This window comes from Hyperolius riggenbachi, chromosome 5 (genome assembly GCF_040937935.1).
Source record: "Hyperolius riggenbachi isolate aHypRig1 chromosome 5, aHypRig1.pri, whole genome shotgun sequence".
Classification (NCBI taxonomy): Eukaryota; Metazoa; Chordata; class Amphibia; order Anura; family Hyperoliidae; genus Hyperolius; species Hyperolius riggenbachi.
In genome coordinates this window covers 69,916,779-69,937,519 of record NC_090650.1, presented here as the reverse complement: position 1 = coordinate 69,937,519, position 20,741 = coordinate 69,916,779, and the positions used below count along the sequence as shown (strand labels likewise).

At 44.0% G+C, this 20,741-nt stretch overlaps 1 protein-coding gene across 5 annotated transcripts in view; it reads right to left on the bottom strand.

The window, feature by feature from the left end:
- PTPRN2 (protein tyrosine phosphatase receptor type N2) overlaps window positions 1-20,741 on the bottom strand; it is a 1,331,885-nt gene that overhangs the window by 837,900 nt on the left and 473,244 nt on the right. For all 5 annotated transcript variants that reach the window (XM_068235852.1, XM_068235856.1, XM_068235855.1 and 2 more), the window contains one exon: window positions 17,123-17,209. In XM_068235852.1, the coding sequence (XP_068091953.1) occupies window positions 17,123-17,209 (87 nt within the window). The remainder of the gene's footprint in view (window positions 1-17,122; window positions 17,210-20,741) is intronic.

The following is a 20,741-nucleotide window of genomic DNA, read 5'->3' as shown; positions in this document are numbered from 1 at the left end:
CCAAACCCTAACCACTCCAGCTCCATGCCTGACACTAATCACTCTACACCCATGCATAATCCTAACTCCCCTGCTTAATTGTACCTACTCCCTGCTGTCATAGGCAGCAATAGTAGAAGCTGCAATTGGCGGCAAGGAGATTAAATTATGGTACCCTATAATAGCCTAGTGTGCTAGGCTCCCGCTATTTATTGGGTACCATAATTCAACCTGCTTGCCACTAATTACGGCTTTTACTAGCATACATGAAATAATAAGAGAAAATCTATAACAATATTTTCGTTTCTATGTTATAATCTAAGATCAAGCGATAAATATGTTGAATAGTAATAAAATAGCAAAATACCGCCTATAACAATAAATTGATATTTACACTTGGTACACTATAGGAAGAGGACAACTCTGCACAGGGCCGCCATCAGAAATTTTAGGGCCCCTCACAAATCATCAGTCCGCGCCCTACCCCCCCCCCCACTCCTCCCCTTCCCCCCACCACGAACTGAGAAATGTGCGTAGACAGTGCCGTCCATCTACTCCCCTGGTCACCTGAACCCTGTACAGCCCAGGACCATCACCATCTCAGGTTTAATGCAATACTTGTGATTGATGTTCCTGTATTATTTATGGCATAAAAATGGAAAATAAAGCAGTTTAAGTGACGACAAGTGCCCGGTCTGTCTTCAAATACAGATATTTACACTTGTATTAAGCATAGTAAAAAAATTGTAGATATTACCGATATATTACTGCAACCATACATAACCCTACTATCACACAGAACCCTCGCTGTACCTATCCTTAACCCTAACCCCCCCCCCCTTGTGGTGCCTAACCCTAAGACCCCGCCTAGTGGTGCCTGACCCTAAGCCCCCCCCCCCCCCACACACACACACAGACACACACACACACACACACACACACACACACAGACACACACAGACACACACAGACACACACAGACACACACACACAGACACACACACACAGACACACACACACACACAGACACACACACACACACACAGACACACACACACACACACAGACACACACACACACACACACACACACACACACACACAGACACACACAGACACACACACACAGACACACACACACACACAGACACACACACAGACACACACACACACACACAGACACACACACACACACACACAAATACGCATACACATACACACACACAGACAGACACACACACAGACACACACACACACACACAGACAGACACACACACACACAGACACACACACACACAGACACACACACACACAGACACACACACACACACAGACACACACACACACACAGACACACACACACACACAGACACACACACACACACACACACACTTCACTGCAAATAACATGAATAGAAAAAGTTATATTTTTGTAATATAATAAATAGCCTTACAATCTCGCACAAATTAAAAATCGTAAAATAACGGTAATATGAAAAACCATACATTAGTTAATCAAACTAAAATTAAACAAACTATAATTTACTCATTGCAATTCTGTAAACAAGGTTTAAACAAAAAACAAAATATTTGTAGGATAATGAGCTTCAAAATGAAAATTTACACATTGTACTTCTGAAAACAAATTTAAAACGATAAAATAGGTTAAAACAAAAATGTACGCATTATACTTCTGAAATTTTTTTAAAACAATGATAAAATAAGATAAAAGAAAGTAAAAAAAAAAATTGTAAACAGTATTTGTCACAAATCTTATTCTGGAAATGAAAAGTTTTGTTTTCACAGTCCCGGCGCCCGCTATTTATCGGGTGGTCCAATTTCTTCTTTGGCGCCCAATAGCCGATATTTTGCATTGCAGCCTATGGTGTGTCCTTTTAGTTCATTAGCCATATGCACTCTTTTTTCCTTTTTCCCCTACTAGGCCAAGAAGTCCCAAACTTCCCCAGGGGACAGTGGTGTAACTAACATACTTAGTAAGGAAAGGAAAGTCTCTCTGGGATCCAGAGGTGGGCATTTCTGATATATAAAAAAAAACATGCTACCTGATCTGGGGGCCCAGCCAGATCACGTAGCATCAATAACCGCTCCTACATCCCGCAATCGTGGATATTAAAAAAACAAAAACAAAACATGGCCACGACCCCGGGGGTCACAATGCTGTCTCGCCATAGAGCACAGAGTAGGGAGGCGGAGAGCAGTGGGAGGAGAGGCAGAACTGCCCAAATAGAGCAGGGGAAAGGGCATTCCTAATGCCCAAGTGGGCATTTTGCAGGAAAGCTTCTCCTGCAAGGGACGCCCCTTCTACTTGAAATTGCCGACAAGCCGCTTCAGGGGGTCATAGCGTGTCACAGGGGCAACAGAGAGCAATGCATGGGGGGGGAGGGGGACAGGGGCATGTCATGGAGCAGGGAACATGCCTTTGTATCCCATCTGCACCCCCTGCGCCACCTCGGGTACTCTTAAAGTGTAAGCCCTGCCTTAGGAAAAAAAAAAAAAACAGCAAAAGGCCAAGAAGATCCAGCTAAGTTGATTGCTTTTTCACTGAAAACAGCCAATCCAAGAACTTTGAGAATGTCAAACATCAGATGGTTGCTCAGTCCTATCATGAGCTGCTGGGTTATCTTATGCCTGTAAGCAGTTTAAGACAGTATTTTTTTTCTCTCTTTTTTTTTCTTTCTTTAAATCAGCCTTATTATCTTCCTTCAGCCGAACAATATATAACAATCAGACTTTTTTTTCCCAATTCTTTCAAATGAGCTTAGTACCGTGAGTGTGATTTTTTTTCCCATTTTCTAATATTACATCATTAATTTTATCTGGCTTGCCTTCAGGATGTGAGGAAGTTTTCCAGCCGGCATTATGAGTGCAATATGATGACAGCGCTATTCCTTGTGTAGCCATCGGCTAAAAAGTATTAGCCATCGGTTTGGGCAGATTATTGGGGCCGTAAACAAGATTATTGTGTATAATATAATTTGTAATGCAATAATGAAAGAAATCAGTCTCATATGAATGTATAGTTCACCCATTTGCTAGACTTATATATGTTCCCTAATATCTTCCACTATCATCAGGAGCAGTTTGGAGTAACAAATGAGATTTCTAGAGAAGAGGTTATGAAAATAAACCTTTATGATTTTCAGGATTATTTGTCCCCTGATCCTGAGATTTCATATGTTCATTTACGGTTCTGGAGAAAAAAAAAACAAATAAACGGCTTTTCTTATTTATTTTTTTTTGTTCAATAAATGCGCTCTGTGTTTTTGGTTTAATACTCAACCCATTAACTCCAAGGTTGCATTTAAAAGGGGTAAATTTACTTTGGAGCGAAAACTTTAATCTATATATATATATAAAATCGGATATATGTATGTGTGTGTGTGTGTATGTAAGTGCCGTGATCACGCAAAAACGGCTTGACCGATTTGAACGAAACTTGGTATACAGATCCCTCACTACCTGGGATTAGAGTTGGGCCGAACCTCCGATTTTAGGTTCGCGAACCGGGTTCGCGAACTTCCGCGGAAGGTTCGGTTCGCGTTAAAGTTCGCGAACCGCAATAGACTTCAATGGGGATGCGAACTTTAAAAAAAAAAAATTTATGCTGCCCACAAAAGTGATGGAAAAGATGTTTCAAGGGGTCTAACACCTGGAGAGGGATACACGCCAAAAGTCCCCGGGAAAAATCTGGATTTGACGCAAAGCAGCGTTTTAAGGGCAGAAATCATATTGAATGCTAAATGACAGGCCTAAAGTGCTTTAAAACATCTTGCATGTGTATACATCAATCAGGTACTGTAATTAAGGAACTGCTTCACACTGACACACCAAACTGTTCACTGAACAGAACAGGTATGCAGTGGCGGGTTCACTGAACAGAACAGGTATGCAGTGGCGGGCTCACTGAACAGAACAGGTATACAGTGGCAGGTTCACTGAACAGAACAGGTATGCAGTGGCGGGTTCACTGAACAGAACAGGTATACAGTGGCGGGTTCACTGAACAGAACAGGTATGCAGTGGCGGGTTCACTGAACAGTACAGGTATGCAGTGGCAGGTTCACTGAACAGGTATGCAGTGGTGGGTTCACAGAACAGGTATGCAGTGGTGGGTTCACAGAACAGGTATGCAGTGGTGGGTTCACAGAACAGGTATGCAGTGGTGGGTTCACTGAACAGGTATGCAGTGGTGGGTTCACTGAACAGGTATGCAGTGGTGGGTTCACAGAACAGGTATGCAGTGGTGGGTTCACAGAACAGGTATGCAGTGGTGGGTTTACAGAACAGGTATGCAGTGGTGGGTTCACAGAACAGGTATGCAGTGGTGGGTTCACAGAACAGGTATGCAGTGGTGGGTTCACAGAACAGGTATGCAGTGGTGGGTTCACAGAACAGGTATGCAGTGGTGGGTTCACAGAACAGGTATGCAGTCAGGGACAAGCTAAGCCTAACTAATCTTTCCCTATGAGAGACAGTGCAGCAGCTCGCCCTACTCTCACTAATGCAGGCAGGCAGTGGCACACGAGTGACCGTAATGGCCGCCGCTGCCTGCCTTATATAAGGGGGGTGGCGCTCCAGGGGCTAGTGTAGCCTAATTGGCTACACTGGGCCTGCTGACTGTGATGTAGAGGGTCAAAGTTGACTCTCATGGTGCATTATGGGGCAAACCGAACTTCCGCAAAAGTTCGCCTGCGGGACGTGAACGTGAACCACGGAAGTTCGCATGGAACCGTTCGCAGGCGAACCGTTCGGCCCAACTCTACCTGGGATGATATGTTCTGGGGGTCTCGCGTCCCCCCTGCACACCTGGGCGGAGCTATAAACAGCAAATCAGATTTCACCCATTCATGCCAATGGAAAAAATGTAAAAGGCTGCCATTCTCACAGTAATCAAGCCAGAGTCCCCACACTTGGCACAGTTGGTGACCGAGGTTACGAATCCAGGAAAAGTGGGAGGAGCAGAACACAGCCAATCAAATTTCAGCCGTTTATTTTAAATGGAAAAATGTAAACTGCAGCCATTCTTAGACAGTTAATCGCAGGGTTCTCAAACTTGCCACAGTTGGTGACTGGGTAAATGCGATTAAGATTCAATAAAGTGGGTGGAGCCTACAACAACCAATCAAAATTCACCTATTGATTTTCAAGGGGAATATTACAATTGCTGCCATGCTTACACTGTTAGTGGCAGAGGCATCAAACCTGGTACAGTTGGTCATTGGGTGACTGGGGTCCAAATTCACTAAAGGGGCGGGGCCACAAACAGCCAATCAGATTTCCTTGCTGGATAAACTGCTTCCATTCACACATTTTTGATGCCAAGGACCCCAGAACTCACAAACTTGGTCATTTAGTGACTGTGTGTCAAGGTTACAAAAAGTGGGTGGAGCCAAAAATAAAGTTCACTAGGAAAATATAAACTGCAGCCATTCGTACATTGTTTCTGTCAGGGTTCTCAAACTTTGCACAGTTGGTCACTGGGTGAATGGGATGAATATTTAAGAGAGTGGGTGGAGCCTACAACAGCCAATTAAATTTCACCTGTTGATTTTCAAAGGGAATATTTACATTGCTGCCATTCTTACACTGTTAATAGCAGATGCTTCAAACCTGGTAATGTTAGTCACTGGGTGACTGGGGTTCAAATTCAGAAAGGGGACGGAGCCACAAACAGCCAATCAGATTTGTTAAATTTCAATGGGAATATACAAATAATTGATACCAAAAGCCCAAAGCTCATAAACTTGATCATTGAGTGACTGTATGTTAAGGTTAGAAAAAGTGGACGGAGCCAACAACTACATTTTATTCCAGGGGAAAATATAAACTGCAGCCATTCTTACACTGTTAATGGCGCGGTTCCCAAACTTGACACAGTGGGCCACTGGGATTAATATTCAGAAATGTGGGTGGAGCCAACAGCCAATCAAATTTCACCTATTGATTTTCAAGGGGAATATTTACATTATTATTATTATTATTATTTAGTATTTATATAGCGCGACATATTACGCAGCGCTGTACAGTGTATGTATATATATATATATATATATATATATATATTTATATATTGTCTTGTCACTAATTGTCCCTCAAAGGAGCTCACAATCTAATCCCTACCATTGCCATATGTCTATATTATGTAGTGTAAGTACTGTAGTCTAGGGCCAATTTTTAGGGGGAGCCAATTAACTTATCTGTATGTTTTTGGAATGTGGGAGGAAACCGGAGTGCCCGGAGGAAACCCACACAGACACAGAGAGAACATACAAACTCTTTGCAGATAGTGCCCTGGCTGGGATTCGAACCAGGGACCCAGCGCTGCAAGGCGAGAGAGCTAACCACTACGCCACCGTGCTGCCCACTACGCCACCGTGCTGCCCACATTCTTACACTGTTAATGGCAGAGGCCTCTAAGCTGATAGGTGACTGGGGTCCAAATTCACTAAAAGGGGTGGAGCTACAAACAGCCAATCAGATTTGTTTTATCTCACTGGTAAATTACAAATTATTGATGCCAAGGACCCCAGAACTCACAAACTTGGTCATTGAGTGACTGTCTGTCAAGGTTACAAAAATTGGGCGGAGCCAAAAACAAATTTCACTAGGAAAATATAAACTGCAGCCATTCTTACACTGTTATAGGCAAGGGATCTCAAACTTTGCCCAGATGGTCACTGGGTGACTGAGATTATTTTTTATGGGAAGTGGGTGGAGCCTATAATAGCCAATCAAAATTCACCTGTTGATTTTCAAGGGGAATATTTAAATTGCTTCCATTTTTGCTCTATTAATAGCAGATGCCTCAAACCTGCTACAGTTGGTCATTGGGTGACTGGGGTTCAAATGCCGGAGAGATGCAGAGCCACAAACAGCCAATCTGATTTGCTTAATTTCTATGGGAATATACAAATTATTGATGACAAAGACCCCAAAGCTCACAAACTTGGTAATTGAGTATTTGTGTGTTAGGGTTAGAAAAAGTGGCCGGAGCTAACACCAGCCAAATACATACCCGGGCAACGCCGTTTCATCAGCTATTATTCATAAAAGTGGATGGAGCCTACAAAAGCCAATCAAAATTAATCTATTGATTTTCAAGGGAAGTATTTCATTACTGCCATTCTTGCACTGTTAACAAGCCCCAAACTGGGTACAGTTATTTATTGGGTGACTGGGGTTCAAATGCAGAAAAGGGGTGGAGACAAAAACAGCCCATCAGATTTGTTTCATTTCAATGCAAATTATTGATGCCAAAGACTGCAAAGCTCACAAATTCGGTCACTTAGTAATTAAAGAGGAGCTGTTAGGTATAAGGTCTCAGAGAAAATAAACACATATATCAGTAGCTAAAGATTGGCTGTACTTACATTACATATGCATTTCACTGTCCACGTTTGGATTTCACAGAATTTGTATATAGTATATGCAGAGATAGATGCTCCTGACAGCTCATGGCAGGCTCCATGTTTTTCTGTCAAATGTGTCGTCATGTCCTGCCTGCTTCCTGATCACAGATAAGCTCATACTTGAACAACACAGTGTGCAGTGAATATTAATGAGCCATGTGGCTAGGAACAATAGCTGACTCCGGCAGTGTACTCTGCCCGGAGATTTATCAGTGCTACGCGCTGGACTGATTACAAGCTGCTGTAACGTCTCATTAGCAGCCGAGGGGAGGGCCCCAGAATGCTTTGCAGTTTAGTATGCGGCTTGCGTCCTTATGGGTCTATAACAGCCTTTCTGATAAGCACACATCAAAGGTAACTGAGATTTTTATCTTCACTAATGGCTTTATGGCTTCCTTCTAAACTGTTTAGCACAGGAGAATAGAGGTTTAAATTAGCTTCTGCAGCCTGACAGTTACTCTTTAAGTAATTGTCTGTTACTTATTAAGTGGGCATAGCTAACACCAGCCAAATACATACCCAGGCAATGCTGGGTCATCAGTGGGCGGAGACAAATAGAAATTTGACTGGGAAAATGTAAACTACAGCCATTCTTACACTGTTAATGGTAGGGTTCTCAAACGTTGCACAGTTGGTCACTGGGTGACTGGGATTAATATTCATAAAAGTGGGTGGAGCCTACAAAAGCCAATCCAAATTCATTTATTGCTTTTCAAGGGGAATATTCAATTAGTACAGAAGGGAGGGAGACTGCTACACTCACATAGTATCCCAAATGGGAGCAGGGAGTTGCAAAGCCAAAAGTCCAGAAGTAGTGATAAAAATCCCGCTGCACCAGATGGTAGGGCAAAATAGAAAAGTCTTTATTAAGTTATTCCATATCAAAAATGTTACAGATAAAAGCTCACGCGTATCGGAGCAGTAGGTGGCTCCTTAATCATAGCTTGCAGATACAGATATTGCACAGGTTATATAGCATGCAAGGCCACACCCATATGGGTGTCCATCTAGGCCTTAAAGTTACAGTCATCAGTCCTAAAATGGTGTAAACCAATACATTATACATAAAATTACATAAAAACACATGCAGAGTCACATCATATTGTCGCAAATCAATTATTGTAATTATTTGTATTTATATATGTGAGACAGCTAATAATAGAGAAGGGAAGGACAAGTAGGCAAGCACAAAGATCAAAAAACACACGCACACAGAGACCAGCAGACCCAGAAAACGAACATTGTCATCAAGAAGGGTGGGGGGGGAAGGGGCGAGCAAGGAGGGAAAAGAAAACCAACAGACCACAAATTATTTGTCATAGAATGTGTTGAGGTCCATTCTGGAATTGAGTCCCAAAGTTGAACGTGTTCCCAATTTCCAAATCCAGAATGCCTCTTTTTTCAAAAGTCTGTTATAAAGATCGCCCCCCCTTGCAGAATGCCCCACTCTCTCTATACCCTGGAACTGGAACCCTGACATATCACCAGAATGATCAAAATAAAAATGTTTGGAAACACTAGAAGCACTAGTAATGCATGCGGCATTCTTCAAACATCTACCTGCCCCATTATAATGCTCTGAGATCCTTTGTCGAAGGGGACGTGTTGTGCAGCCCACATACTGTGTTTTACATTTCACACATGTGACCAAATAAACAACATTGCAAGTTTGACAATTAATATATTGTCTCATGTCATGGCTGCTATGCCGGGAGGTTGAGACCACTTGACGTGTTTGGTTATGAACTCTGCAATACCTACATGTGTTATACCCACATCTATAGGAACCCTTATGTGTTAGCCATGTGGGCTGTGGCCTGTCAGTGCTCTGAAATAAACTAGGGGATAGACTCGTACCCAGGGTAGATGCACGACGTGAGGAAAAAGCGCAGCCATCTGATAGAACAGCATGAAGTTTTGGGTCGGAGTGTAGGACAGGCAAATATTTTTTAATAATATTAATAATCTGGTTGTATTCCAGACTATATGAAGTAACAAAATGTATACTTGTATTGTGTTGCCTGCCCTTCCGATTCAACCCAGAGACAAGTAAGTCAGCTCTTGATCTTTGTAGTACCCGATCTCTCACTTCCCGAATATGATCTTTCCGATACCCTCTATCAAGGAGTCTGGTTTGTACCAGATCTAATTCTTGTTGTATTTTGGTGGGATCGGAGCAATTCCTGGCCGCTCTAATCATCTCCCCATATGGGATAGATTTGAGTGTATGTTTGGGATGGCAGCTTGTTGCAAGAAGCAACGAGTTGCCTGCGCATTGCTTTCTAAATGTTCTAGTCTGTATCCTCCGAGATGTAACATGGCCAGTCAAAGTGAGATCTAGGTAGTTAATTTCAGAAGCACTATGAGACATCGTGAATGATAGATTGAACTCATTATCATTGCAATATGCCAGAAACCTGGATATCTCTTTCTCAGGACCTCTCCACACCAGCAGCAAATCATCTATGTATCTAGCGTACCAAAATAAAGATTCAGAAAAGGGGTTAGAGTCTCCAAAGATGCGGAGCTCCTCCCACCATCCCATGTATAAATTAGCCAGGGATGGGGAGAATTTCTAAACAACCGGGAATGCATAACATTGATCCTGTTACGAATTTACAATCTTCTTTTTCATGTTTGGAGCGTCTATTAGACAAGGAGACACGTTTATGGTGGGATATTACCACCTTAAAACATTATGTGGCTGAAGGCATGATCCCCAGAGGCCTACGTATTAAGAAAATCCCCACAACTATTTACTCAAATCAGTTCGTAATCGAATGGAACCAGGTATTGACCGATTGTTCCATTCGTCTTATGAAACTGATTATCTCATATGAGGAAAAGAAATTAGCAGACATCAAAGTTCAAATATCAGAAATTAGAAGAGAACTAAACCAGTTCTCTTCTTTTGAACAGTTTGATGATTTATCTAATAAAATGAAGGCGAATATCTCAAAAATTGAAAATATCATTATGAATACGAAGCGTGTTAAATTTCTTAGAGATTCAGGGGATTATAAAAATAATGTAGTGTACGAGTGGGGTAGGTGGGAGACCGTATACAGGTCACCGAAACCCATCCTTCGTAAACCGAGACACATTAAGAGGGTGAGCTTCAGCTCGGCGGATAGTGCTGGCTCAGCTTCTGATTCCACAGACGTTAGGGAAGAAAGGGTCCGGTCCGTCTTCTCTGGCACTCCCAAACGGCAGGGGGGGGACCAGCGTGGACGAGCCACTCAGGAAGGCCCTCCAGACCAGTTGACCTATTATCAGCGACCAGAGAGGGTCAATCGCAGGAACAGAAGGAGAAGAGGAGAAGGACAAGGAGGGCAGGCCACAGGAAGCGTAGAATAGGTGATCTTTCAGCCGTCTCTAATGTTATCAATCTGTCAAGTACCGAACTCTCTCAGGCCCACATCTCCTTGCTCTCCAGGGGTTTGTCCTATGCACCATCACACCACTTTGACATCTTCAGTACCATGCTGGATGTTAACAAATTTGTTAGGAATTTGATGGTGAGGAAACACTTCTTGGAGATTGAGAATTTGGATACTGAGAGTTGTGGGTCTGGGGTGGCGGCGGGGCCCCCGTTTTCTTCTGCCCCGGAGATTGGGCAGATTCCTCCCTTCCAGGAGGTCTCTACCATCCTCGTGTTGGAACATTTGTCCAGCATGAGTGATGGCCCAGTCTCCGGGGCAGACCTGGGCCCCGTCGCCACCTCCAACCCCTCTTTCTATCCTATCCAAGCTAGAACACCAACGGTAGACACCTTTCAGGATTTAGAGGAAAAAGAATTAATGAGGGTTAAGAAAATTAATAGAGCAGTCTCAGATTTGACACACCAAGAGCAGGAGGCTCTACAGTCCCGAAATAACAAGTCCATAGTAATCCGTAATGCAGATAAGGGGGGGGCTGTGGTGGTCCTAGACTCGGTAGCGTATAAAGAGGAGGCATTACGCCAGCTTAATGATGTTACTACTTATGAGATTCTGCCCAGTGATCCCACTTGTCAATTTAAGACTAAACTTCACCAACTCCTAAATCTGGGGGTCTCCTTGGGAATCTTTAGTGAGAGAGAGAGAGGGATCACCTGTTGGTGGAGGCACCCGTCGTGCCTATTTTTCATCATTTACCTAAGATTCATAAACCAGACGTTCCCCCTAGGGGCTGCCCTATAGTGGCAGGCATTGGTTCCCTGGGGGAGCGTCTTGGACAGTGGGTGGACGGGTGCCTCCAACCCCTGGTGCGTCGCCTCCCGGGCTTCCTACGTGATACAACACATTTGTTGTCGAGTTTGGAATCCCTACACTGGGAGGGGTCTTTTAGGTGGGTTACCATGGACGTGGCCTCCTTGTACTCTTCCATCCCCCACAAACTAGCCCTTAAGGTTGTGGATTTCCACATTAAAAAGTATGGGTCATTTTCATCCGCCACCAGTGATTTCCTCCTCCTGGCAGTAGACTATCTTCTCAGCCATAATTATTTTATGTTTGACGGGGTGTACTATCTCCAAAGATGCGGAGCTTCTATGGGAGCGAAATTCTCCCCATCCCTGGCTAATTTATACATGGGATGGTGGGAGGAGCTCCGCATCTTTGGAGACTCTAACCCCTTTTCTGAATCTTTATTTTGGTACGCTAGATACATAGATGATTTGCTGCTGGTGTGGAGAGGTCCTGAGAAAGAGATATCCAGGTTTCTGGCATATTGCAATGATAATGAGTTCAATCTATCATTCACGATGTCTCATAGTGCTTCTGAAATTAACTACCTAGATCTCACTTTGACTGGCCATGTTACATCTCGGAGGATACAGACTAGAACATTTAGAAAGCAATGCGCAGGCAACTCGTTGCTTCTTGCAACAAGCTGCCATCCCAAACATACACTCAAATCTATCCCATATGGGGAGATGATTAGAGCGGCCAGGAATTGCTCCGATCCCACCAAAATACAACAAGAATTAGATCTGGTACAAACCAGACTCCTTGATAGAGGGTATCGGAAAGATCATATTCGGGAAGTGAGAGATCGGGTACTACAAAGATCAAGAGCTGACTTACTTGTCTCTGGGTTGAATCGGAAGGGCAGGCAACACAATACAAGTATACATTTTGTTACTTCATATAGTCTGGAATACAACCAGATTATTAATATTATTAAAAAATATTTGCCTGTCCTACACTCCGACCCAAAACTTCATGCTGTTCTATCAGATGGCTGCGCTTTTTCCTCACGTCGTGCACCTACCCTGGGTACGAGTCTATCCCCTAGTTTATTTCAGAGCACTGACAGGCCACAGCCCACATGGCTAACACATAAGGGTTCCTATAGATGTGGGTATAACACATGTAGGTATTGCAGAGTTCATAACCAAACACGTCAAGTGGTCTCAACCTCCCGGCATAGCAGCCATGACATGAGACAATATATTAATTGTTAAACTTGCAATGTTGTTTATTTGGTCACATGTGTGAAATGTAAAACACAGTATGCGGGCTGCACAACACGTCCCCTTCGACAAAGGATCTCAGAGCATTATAATGGGGCAGGTAGATGTTTGAAGAATGCCGCATACATTACTAGTGCTTCTAGTGTTTCCAAACATTTTTATTTTGATCATTCTGGTGATATGTCAGGGTTCCAGTTCCAGGGTATAGAGAGAGTGGGGCATTCTGCAAGGGGGGGCGATCTTTATAACAGACTTTTGAAAAAAGAGGCATTCTGGATTTGGAAATTGGGAACACGTTCACCTTTGGGACTCAATTCCAGAATGGACCTCAACACATTCTATGACAAATAATTTGTGGTCTGTTGGTTTTCTTTTCCCTCCTTGCTCGCCCCTTCCCCCCCCCCCCCCCCCTTCTTGATGACAATGTTCGTTTTCTGGGTCTGCTGGTCTCTGTGTGCGTGTGTTTTTTGATCTTTGTGCTTGCCTACTTGTCCTTCCCTTCTCTATTATTAGCTGTCTCACATATATAAATACAAATAATTACAATAATTGATTTGCGACAATATGATGTGACTCTGCATGTGTTTTTATGTAATTTTATGTATAATGTATTGGTTTACACCATTTTAGAACTGATGACTTTAACTTTAAGGCCTAGATGGACACCCATATGGGTGTGGCCTTGCATGCTATATAACCTGTGCAATATCTGTATCTGCAAGCTATGATTAAGGAGCCACCTACTGCTCCGATACGCGTGAGCTTTTATCTGTAACATTTTTGATATGGAATAACTTAATAAAGACTTTTCTATTTTGCCCTACCATCTGGTGCAGCGGGATTTTTATCACTACTTCTGAATATTCAATTGCTGCCATTCTTGCACTGTTAAGGATACAAGCTTAAAACCTGGTACAGTTGGTCATTTGGTTACTGGGGTTCAAAATCAGAAAAGAGGGTGGAGCCAAAGCCAATCAGATTTGTTTCATTTCAATGCAAATTATTGATGTCAAACAATGCAAAGCTCACAAACTAGGTAATTGAGTCATTGGCCCTGATTCACAAAGCGGTGATAACTCAGTTATCACGCCTAAAAGACTTTAGGCGTGATAAGCCGTGCAAAGCTGAGTTATCACCGATTTGTGCTGCTCTTCGCGCGAAGCTCCCGCGCGCAAAGTTTTGCGCGCGTAGCGCACCGCGCTGCGCGCGCAAAGTCCCATAGGGCTCAATGGACGCTGCGCGCGAAGCATGGTACACTGCGCGCGCAGCGCGGTGCGCTACGCGCGCAAAACTTTGCGCGCGGGAGATCGCGCAAGTTTCTTCTTATCACGCCTAAACTGAGTTTAGGCGTGATAAAGGGCTTTTCACAGGCGTGCAAACACTTTGCACCGCTTTGTGAATCAAGCCCATTGTGTGTTAGGGTTAGAAAAGTGGGCAGAGCCAACACCAACCAAATACATACCTGGGCAACGCCGGGCAATCAGCTAGTTTTAAATAAAGCTATTCTGTTGCTTGTCCACCATGCTCCTACAAGCCCCTTCCTCCTCTTCCCAAAAAGGCCCCCAGTTATCTGTACAATAACAAATACCAGAGGCGCCCGGTATCTATTATATTCTTAAAAACTATTTAAAACGGAAAGGCAGTGTTGGTCTTACCTCTCCTGAAAAATAAGGCTGGATAGAGGCGTTCATGCTCAACACAGCCATATAGCAAGGCACTTTGATGAGAATTGACCTGAGGAAGCAGACAAGCACCCGCAAAATGTGTTTTCATTTTAACGGTAATTTTCTCATGAGCTATAACTGTTGTTGCAACCCACTTTGTGAGCATATTTATTACCCATATCAATTAATATATCATCCAGCATTACTGCACCATTGGGCTCCTGGTCTCTTGTTTCCCATAGATGACCCTGGAGTTCCGGTGACCACCAGGAATTATCTTCATACAAACCCAGTATCTGTAGTTCCACATCTCATCCCAGTAAATAAGTAAGTATTGATAATATTGTGAGATCACAAGATCAGGGAAGGTTAGCTGAATTTTAGGTCAGGCTTTTTTGGGGGGCTTTGTCTTGTTAGTGTTAAAGTTGCACTAGTTCATTAGACTTTATTATTATTTATTATATAGTATTGAATTTTGGGGCATGTTGTTTGAAACCCACCCAGACATGGGGAGAACATACAGGACGATGCTTTAGCAATGAAATAAAAAATTAAAAAGCTGCTCTTCCCATACAATTAAAATTAAATATTGCATATGAATCAATCACACTTATAATAAACTCAATGGTTGGCATGTCCTCTCACTGTTTCATGCAGCATCTACTTGCTTTGCGGCAGCCCCAGCTTAAAGCGTACCCGAGATGGCATATGTATAATGATTTGGACACGGAGGTCGATATTTCTGACAAGGAGCTTGTCAGCTTGAAAATGGAAGGTGTGTTCTTTTATGAAGTGGAACTCCCTCTCAGGTGTTCAGAACGCCCCTTCCCCGCCTCTCTGTGCCCTACACCACCTCCTACCACCCCTTCTATGCCACTCCCCGCCCCTTCCACTCCTCTCTGTGTTGTCTGATGAGACACACGTGGCTTGATTCACTAAGACAAACAGCATGCCTCATCAGAGACAACACGCCTCATCAGAGACAACACGCCTCATCAGAGACAACACGCCTCATCAGAGACAACACGCCTCATCAGAGACAACACGCCTCATCAGAGACAACACGCCTCATCAGAGACAACACGCCTCATCAGAGACAACACGCCTCATCAGAGACAACACGCCTTATCAGAGACAACACGCCTCATCAGAGACAACACGCCTCATCAGAGACAACACGCCTCATCAGAGACAACACTCCTCATCAGAGACAACACGCCTCATCAGAGACAACACACCTTATCAGAGTAGCATAGCGAGCGCTACAAACCCACAGGGGCTCAGGGCAGGACGAGTGGAGCTCTCCTCATTGTCAATTAGCAGGCATAAGTTTGTAGCGCTCGCTATGCTACTCTGATGAGGTGTATTAACTTTGATAAATCGTGTTAAGTTTGATAAGGCGTGTTATGTCTGATAAGGAGTGCTAACTCAGATAAGGCATGCTATTTGTCTTAAGGTGGCCACACACTATACAATAAAATGATCTGATTTTACAGTAATTCAATAAAAACAATCAGATCTCCCGAAAAAATCGAAAGCTTTTTTTTCATTCGACTGAAAAATCCGATCGGATTTCCCGTTTTCTTTGATTTTTATCGATCTGGAATGCCAGATATTTTTCTTCAATCTTTCTAAAGATTTAATGGTGTGTGTTAGATTGTCAATTTATTAATATACTCACACCATACATGTATTGTATGGTGTGTGGCCACCTTCACAGCATGAAGTGCAAATGCCATCTCGGGTACGCTTTAAGCTGGGGCTGCCACAAAGCAAGTAGCTGCTGCACGGAACAGTGAAAGGACATGCCAACCATTGAGTTTATTATTATAAGTGTAATTGATTCATATGCAATATTTCATTTTAATTGCATGGGAAGAGCAGCTTTTTAATTTTACAGCACTGGTCTCAAAACAACCAAGAAGCGGATCTGTGTTTTAGCCTAGATCTTTTGGCAATTGGCGACAGCCTAGGATTCATATCAAATATTCATAAACAATATTTCATATTCACCTATTTTTTTAGTGTTGTAATAAATAATGGGAAAAACATCATATATTCCCATCAAATCTTGTTCTAAGGTTGGGATACTAATTGTATTATCCAGCATACATAAGGCACCCCACGCTGTGGATTAGATTTTTTTTTTAAATGACAGCTTTAAAAGCGGAGAATGCCATTTAACATTATTACTTTAAAGTATGAGGTGGTTTCTTGTGACTGCAGAATATAACAGCTCCGACTATTAATGACTTCCCTATTTGACTAGAATGAATGAAATTAAGCCAAAACTTCAGGAAAATGAGAAACTTTCCCTCAGAATGAAAGCAGTTTGAACATGACACGGCATTATTCATCAAATGGAATATTTCCTATCTCATAAAATACACATTTTTCCTACAGTAAAATTTGCACACATTCGGTTTGTAAATTTTTAGAACACAAAGAGACCAGAAAACACGCGGCATACAAATGACTTCTGTCCAGTTTTAATAGTCAATAAAGTTTTACTATCCAATGATTTTTTGTGAACTGTTACCTCATGATTCGTCTGAAAACATGAAAGCAGGATGCGGGGTGGATAAAGAAACCTACCTGACGTCGCTGAACACATTCATTTGCCGCTTCAGGAGCACCGCCACTTCATTTAATAATTCCAGACCCTTCTCCACAGTCAGGGGGCTGTTAGAAGGAAGCGTAGGAAAAGGCATTAGCAACAAACTGGAACTCATCAATAGGCGAAAGGCTCACATCCCTAAAGAGTTATCACCTCGGCCTGTCATGCCATGAAAGCCACGGCTTGCTTTGCACCAGTCACACAGAGAGTGTGATGTCCGGGGAATTGGGATCAGGTGCTCCAGCCAACATGATGAATCACCTGAATTTTCCAGCAATAAGACAAACAATATAGTGTAAATGAAATTCTTAGGAAGTGTAATGGGCCGCTGATGTAGAGATAGAGATATATGAGATATATGTTGGGAAGTATGTATTGTAGTGTGTATGTAGTATATCTATCTATCTATCTATCTATCTATCTATCTATCTATCTATCTATCTATATATATATATATATATATATACACACACATATAGCATATTTGTGTGATCTATATAGATATAAGAATGATATACAGTATACATATATATATATATATATATATATATATATACACGGTTAAAGAAGATGTCTGCTGGGTAAGTTTAAACCCCCCCCCCCCCCCCTCCCCCGCAGACATCCGCTCGGGTGTTTAAACCGTAGCTCATCCCTATGCACCAACCACAGTGGGATATATAAAAGATGGTATTCTTTATTTAAACCAGTGCTGTCCAACTTCATGGGCATGGAGGGCCATTTTTTTTCAGACCCCATGGTGGAGGGCCGAAGGTTCTTGATAGAGCCCCCCCCCCCCCCCCCCGGAAAAAATGCAATTAAAGGATAATTAGATTGGCAGCACTTTTCAAAAAATGCAATTTAAAATAATGGTGAAGTTACGCGCGCCAGAAAACATGAGGGGTACATTGAGCGGCGCGCGTAGCGCGCCGCGCCGAAAAATGGGTCTGGCCATGGACCAGAATGCAGGTGTGGTCACGGGTGGAGACAAATTTACATGAACTTAGCAATGTGGGACATTAGATTAGGACAGTGGTGGTGAACCTTTTGGAGGCCGAGTGTCCAAACTGCAACCCAAAAGTCACTTATCGCAAAGTGGCAACAGCAATTTAAACTACATACAAACGTTTTAACTCATACATGAACATTATGGAAAATCCAAGTTGAAAATAAACTGTGAAGATAAACAATTTCATCCATCCTACTCCTGAAAAATGTGGTTTTTTTTTTAGAACCTCCCAGTTTTATTTTCCGTTTTAAAAAGCTAAAAAAGTAGGTTTAATGCTATTGTCTCATGATGACGATTCAGCTTTTCCATAGTCTCACAGTTCGCAATCATGTGACCCCCAACAAGACAAATTCAGCAATCATGAGGCCCCCAACAAATCATGAGGCCCCCAACAAGACAAATTCAGCAATCATGATGCCCCCAACAAGACAAATTTAGCAATCATGAGGCCCCCAACAAGACACATTCAGCAATCTAGAGGCCCCCAACAAGACAAATTCAGCAATCGTGATGCCCCCAACAAATCATGAGGCCCCCAACAAGACAAATTCAGCAATCATGAGGCCCCCAACACGACAAATTCAGCAGTCATGAGGCACATAAATAGACAGCATTTCACATAAATAAGCAGAATGCCCCTTTAATATGGTAGACACCTCTCACCTGGCTTCTAAATTCTCCTCTACTGGCTGCTGTGCCTGGCAATTGTGTTTTGGGCCGGATTGGGGATGATGTGTGGGCTGAAATGCCAGGTGACAGGTGTCCCCCCAGTTGAGGTAGTGACAGGTGTCCCCCCAGCTAGATAGTGACAGGAGCCCCCCCCAGGCTAGATAGTGACAGGAGCACCCCCCCAGGCTAGATAGTGACAGGAGCACCCCCCCCCAGCTAGATAGTGACAGGTGCCCCCACTTAGATAGTGACAGGTGCCCCCCACTTAGATAGTGACAGGTGCCCCCCACTTAGATAGTGACAGGTGCCCCCCCCCCCAGCTAGATAGTGACAGGTGCCCCCCCCCCCCAGCTAGTGACAGGTGCCCCCCACTTAGATAGTGACAGGTGCCCCCCCCCAGCTAGATAGTGACAGGTGCCCCCCACTTAGATAGTGACAGGTGCCCCCCACTTAGATAGTGACAGGTGCCCCCCACTTAGATAGTGACAGGTGCCCCCCCCCCAGCTAGATAGTGACAGGTGCCCCCCACTTAGATAGTGACAGGTGCCCCCCACTTAGACAGTGACAGGTGCCCCCCACTTAGATAGTGACAGGTGCCCCCCCCCCAGCTAGATAGTGACAGGTGCCCCCCACTTAGATAGTGACAGGTGCCCCCCCCCCCCCAGCTAGATAGTGACAGGTGCCCCCCACTTAGATAGTGACAGGTGCCCCCCACTTAGATAGTGACAGGTGCCCCCCACTTAGATATTGACAGGTGCCCCCCCCCCCCAGCTAGATAGTGACAGGTGCCTCCCCCAGTTAGATAGTGTCAGGAGCCCCCCCAGCTAGTGACAGGTGCCCCCACCAGTAACGAGCCCGTTACCTCGGTGTCCCCGCTGGCCTCTCCGGTGTCCCCGCTGGCCTCTCCGGTGTCCCCGCTGGCCTCTCCGGTGTCCCCGCTGACGATGCCGCTGCTGCCTCACAGATCAGACCTCACAGATCGCGGCAAGCAGAGCGCGCGCATGACACCCGCGCGGCAGAACGTCACATGCGGAAGTGACTAATGATTCACTTCCGCATGTGACGTACTCCGTGCAGGTACCATGCACCCTCTGTTCACCTCAGTCGCCGCAATCTGTGAGGTCTGATCTGTGAGGCAGCGGCAGCGGGGGGACATAGGAGAGGCCAGCGGGGACACAGGAGGCCACAATACGAGGGAGCAGGCATGGCGCCGATAGCGCAAGCCATGCCTGCATCCCAGGGACACGAGCGGGCCGCAGCAGGTGGCCTGGCGGGCCGGATGCGGCCCGCGGGCCGCCAGTTGGACAGCACTGATTTAAACAATCCACACATGAAGACAGACATGTGACGGGCCCAAAATATGCACTTTTTAGCTATGACTAAGGGTGTATTTTGGGCCCGACACGCGTCAGTTTGATCCTGTGGTTGTCTCTGTCTTCCTGTGTGGATTGTTGCAATAAAGAATACCAGAATACCAGCTCATCTATCCCACTGTGGTTTGCAGATGTTCCTTTTTCTTGATGTTCCATGCGACTAGGCTGACCAAATCCTGCACCAGTGTGTATGTGCTCATTGGCGTTTCAGAGCGTTCGGACACACATACCCACATATATGTATTATATTGCATATATGTATTGTAGCATATACACTGTGTGTGTTCTTGTATACATATATATATATATATATCATTATTTGACTATTCAGTAGGACAAGACTCCCTAACACTGCTACTGCCTATAGAGCGCCTCCTAGTGGCTGCAGCTCTGGCACTTTGAGTCCACTAGGAGAAAAGTGTGATATAAATGTTATTTGCTATACAGGTAGTTACCGACTTACGAATGCCCGACTTACGAATCACCCGCCCATACCAACAGCATGGATTCTGTGTTTCCATAGGAACAAGTAAAAAAAAAATTCAAACA